The sequence below is a fragment of the Mandrillus leucophaeus genome, unplaced genomic scaffold, assembly GCF_000951045.1.
Source record: "Mandrillus leucophaeus isolate KB7577 unplaced genomic scaffold, Mleu.le_1.0 Scaffold69, whole genome shotgun sequence".
In the NCBI taxonomy this organism is placed as follows: Eukaryota; Metazoa; Chordata; class Mammalia; order Primates; family Cercopithecidae; genus Mandrillus; species Mandrillus leucophaeus.
The window spans coordinates 2,615,281-2,619,637 of record NW_012107474.1 but is presented as its reverse complement, the minus strand read 5'-3'; the positions used below and the strand labels follow the sequence as shown (position 1 = coordinate 2,619,637).

General features: G+C 63.1%; 1 protein-coding gene across 2 annotated transcripts; it reads left to right on the top strand.

Moving 5' to 3' along the window:
- Positions 1–94: 94 nt before the first annotated feature.
- CRYAA (crystallin, alpha A) lies at positions 95–3,788 on the top strand. Of its 2 annotated transcripts, none has more exons than XM_012002539.1 (3): positions 95–369; positions 1,527–1,649; positions 3,080–3,788. In XM_012002539.1, the coding sequence occupies exons 1-3, from the start codon at positions 181–183 to the stop codon at positions 3,284–3,286; spliced, it is 519 nt and encodes a 172-aa protein (XP_011857929.1). In that variant the 5' UTR covers positions 95–180; the 3' UTR covers positions 3,287–3,788. The 2 variants fall into 2 exon arrangements, with proteins under 2 accessions (XP_011857929.1, XP_011857930.1); XM_012002540.1 differs by lacking the exon at positions 95–369 and adding an exon at positions 628–865.
- The last annotated feature ends 569 nt before the right edge of the window (positions 3,789–4,357 follow it).

Sequence of the window (4,357 nt, the reverse complement as noted above, 5' to 3'; positions counted from 1 at the left end):
CATTTCTGCTGACTGAGCAGCCTTCTTCATGAGCTCATGCCCTTCCAGAGAAATCCCTTAATGCCTCCATTCTGCTGGTGGCATATATAGGGAGGGCTCAGCCCTAGCTCCACACTGCGCTGCCCAGAGGCCCCGCTGACTTCTTCCAGCCTCCAGGTCCCCGTGGTACCAAAGCTGAACATGGACGTGACCATCCAGCACCCCTGGTTCAAGCGCACTCTGGGGCCCTTCTACCCCAGTCGGCTTTTCGACCAGTTTTTCGGCGAGGGCCTTTTTGAGTATGACCTGCTGCCCTTCCTGTCGTCCACCATCAGCCCCTACTACCGCCAGTCCCTCTTCCGCACCGTGCTGGACTCCGGCATCTCCGAGGTAAGACGTGGGCCGTGGTGCTGGCCTCTCCTCGCTGCTCAGAGGGTGGTGGCCTCGCCCCTTCATCCCCTTGCAGAGGCTGGGCGAGAGCCTGTGTCCCCACTGCAGCCACGCAGCAGAGCCTCCCCTGGCACTCGGGAGAGGTTGGACAAGGGAGCAGCCTGAACCCACCCTTGTTTTCCTCCATCAGCTCATGACCCACGTGTGCTTTGTAAGGCACCAGCCACATACTGGAAACCCCAAGAGCAACCCATCCAGGCATGTGTGGTGGCGAATGCCAGCTCCCGGGTTCCGCTGGTCTCCTGAGTCCCGGAGGCCTGGGAGCAGGTGGGGGTCATAGTCCTGAAAGCCAGAGAACAGAAGGTTCCTAGTATCTCCTCCCATGAGCTCGGCCTGCCCACGGCCAGCAAAGCTCTTGGCAAGTTTACTCAGGTGCCCTGCCAAGGCCAAAAGGACAGGCAATGGGCCCCCCCAAAGCCTCCTCTCTGAGCCACGGGTGAGCGGTGCAGAGTCTGTAGTTCTGGAGGGCCTGAGTCCCACCCGGCACCTAAGAAGCAGGGTCCTCCCCAGGGCTGCTGCAGTAGGCATCAATGCCAGGGCGCAAAATGCCTCAGGGAGCCGAGGCTGAGCCAGGGCAGTGAGAGGGAGTGTGTGGAAGTGCTTTTTGCAGAGGCAGCTGCGCAGGCTCTCAGCAGGCTCTGGCTGCTTCTATAGACAGCGTGACGCCAAGGGCAGTGACCTCATTCCACAGGCTGAGTCCAGCCAGCCAGCCAAGCATCACTCGCCAGACGATTGAGCCTAATGGGCCAACCAATCCATAACAACCCCTCCTACCATAACCAGTAGCCAGCTAGCCCATAACCAGCCAACCGACCTATAACCAGCCACCTGACCATAGGCACAAACCAGCCGGCCCACCAGTAGCATCCAGCCCCTCAGCTGGCCTGAGGGTTTAGAGACAGGTCGAGGATTGTGCCTGTCCGTCCAGGAGACAGTCGCAGGCCCCCGAAAGCTCTGCCCCACTTGGCGTGTGGGAGAAGAGGCCGGCAGGTGACCGAAGCATCCCCGTTCTGATAACCGGGGCCTGCCCTGTCTCTGCCAGCCGCAGCAGGGACGGCACCCTCTGGGTAGCTCCACGTAGCACGTTTGGGTTTCAGGTTCGATCCGACCGGGACAAGTTCGTCATTTTCCTGGATGTGAAGCACTTCTCCCCGGAGGACCTCACTGTGAAGGTGCAGGACGACTTTGTGGAGATCCACGGGAAGCACAACGAGCGCCAGGTGAGCCCAGGCACTGAGAGGTGGGAGAGGGGGGCGAGGTGGGCGTGGGGACAAGGGGGTCACGGCGGGCACAACCGGGCCTGCGCACCTGCACGAGGCCTTCAACCCTGGGAGAGGGACACTCTCCGGGGGCCCCCGAATCAGGCCTGGCTTTTCCCCGAGGGAGGGGCCATCCCACCTGAGCACAGCCAGCCCCTCCTAGTGACAGAGGTCACCGTTCAGAGTGAATGTGGCTCAGGGATCTAGGATAGGGTCCTTTCCTGGGTTGCTGCACCCAGCCGTCTCCAGCTCCATCACTGTCACCTGGATGCCAGGGTGGTCTTAGAAAGAACCCCAGGAAGTGGGAGTGCCCCGGTGGCCGCCCCCTAGCCAATGTACATCTTCACATGAGCCCCACCTGAGGAAGGCCAGTCCCCGACGGCATAGCTGCATGTGCTGGGAATGCTCTACATGCATTGACACCCTCACCTCACAGCAGCCCTTTGGGACCAGTGTCTTCATTATTCCAGGACACGGTTGGGGAACAAGGGGGTCCTCAGCCTGCTGGGTCCCACAGCTAGTACTGGGCAGGTGGGACGGCAGCTTCTCCCCACAGTCACCCTGATGTCCCGCTCTTGCTTGGGTGGAGGCCTCGGGTCTCCGTGGTGTTGAGGGAGCCAGGACATGGAGGCCCTGGTGACCTGCATCTCCTGGCAGAGCCGGGAAGAGCTCACGGGCTCTCACAGATGGACAGTGTCCTGTGGGGGCTGGAGAGCAGAGGGGCCGGAAGGTGGAACTCTTAGCCAAAGTCTGGGTTTCTTTTGGCTGGGGTCTTCTTTCAATGGCTGGAGAAGGCAGTGCTGGGGGGTGAACCCTGACCTCCTCATGTGCTGCCCCTCCCTCGCCTGGGCCGGGTAAAGCCCCCACTTAGCCCCAGCACAGCCTGGAAAATGCTTCTGAGCTCCCAGCTCTCGGTCTTTGCACCCAGTGGAGGAGGAGGTCGGCCCAGGGAGCTGAGTCTGTGGCTTAGGACGTCCAGGGGACGTGGAAGCGTATGGGTTGTCTGGCCACGTTAGTGGGGCTGCAGAGACCTGGGCTGGAGCAGTCCTGTGGGGTCTGGAAGGGGAAGCCTGGCTGAAGTGCAGGGCCTGGTACCGAATGATCCTGCGATTTTGGAGTGAAGCCACAGAGCATGAAGACACAACCCCACGCAGGGAATAGCCCGGCAAGCGGCCACGAGGCCAGGCTGAGGTCCAGAGAAGCAGGGGCGTGAATCCATAAATCCCAGGGGACCTGGTCATGGGATGCACTGGCTGCACCCGGCCCCTGTGAGAGCCCCTGCAGGCTGGCCACCTTCTGCAGTTGGTGGGCCTGGAGCAGCTTCTCTGGCATGGGGCGAGGCAGCCACCTGCACAGTGGCCCCTCTGACTGTGCCCCCCTACCCTCTCCAGGACGACCACGGCTACATTTCCCGTGAGTTCCACCGCCGCTACCGCCTGCCGTCCAACGTGGACCAGTCGGCCCTCTCTTGCTCCCTGTCCGCCGACGGCATGCTGACCTTCTCTGGCCCCAAGATCCAGACTGGCCTAGACGCCACCCACGAGCGAGCCATTCCCGTGGCGCGGGAGGAGAAGCCCAGCTCCGCTCCCTCGTCCTAAGCAGGCATCGCCTCGGCTGGCTCCCCTGCAGCCCCAGCCCATCATCCGGGGAGCACCCTGAGGGCGGGGTGTCTGTCTTCCTTTGCCTCCCTGTTTTTCCTTTCCACCTTCTCACATGGAATGAGGGTTTGAGAGAGCAGCCAGGAGAGCTCAGGGTCTCAGGGTGTCCCAGACCCCGACACCGGCCAGTGGCGGAAGTGACCGCACCTCACACTCCTTTAGATAGCAGCCTGACTCCCCTGGGGTGCAGGCGCCTCAACTCTGCTGAGGGTCCGGAAGGAGGGGGTGACCTCCGGCCAGGTGCCTCCTGACACACCTGCAGCCTCCCTCCTCCGCGGACCCTGCCCACACCTCCCGGGGCTTCTGTGCGTCTGGGCTCTCATGGCCTCTTCTCTCAGACCATCTTCCTCCAACCCCTCTATGTAGTGCCGCTCTTGGCGACAAGGATCGTCCATGAGAGCGCAGCCCGCGGCAGTCAATAAAGAGCAGGTGACACAAGCAACCCGCCGTCTGCTGGTGCTGTCTCCATGAGGGTCGGGAGGGGCACGAGGGCGGCGCCTGGAGGGAGGACAGCGGGTCTCCTGCTCGCGTTGGACCCGGTGGCCTCGGAGTGATGGGGTCGCCTGCGTCCCTTCCTTCCCTTCCTTCTTCCAAGCTCAAGCGCCTCCCTCCACACTGGGCAGGAAGGAGAGGGTTTTGGGGGCAGAGCCTCTGATGGGAAAGGGACTGGGGAGCGCTTCCGAGAGCTGGGGGCGGCGAGAGACCTGGAAGGGGCTGCGGGGAATGGAGGGAGGCTGGGCTCCCTTCCCTGTCCGTGCGGGCACCGGGGCGGACTCCTGCCCTGGCCTCCTTCTGCGGGGCCGTCCTGTTCTCTCCGGGGTCTGCGGGGCCGTCCTGTGCTCTCGGGGGTCTGCGGGGCCGTTCTGTTCTCTCGGGGGTCTGCGGGGCCGTCCTGTTCTCTCGGGGGTCTGCGGGGCCGTTCTGTTCTCTCGGGGGTCTGCGGGGCCGTCCTGTGCTCTCGGGGGTCTGCTGGGCCGTCCTGTTCTCTCGGGGGTCTGCGGGGCTGTCCTG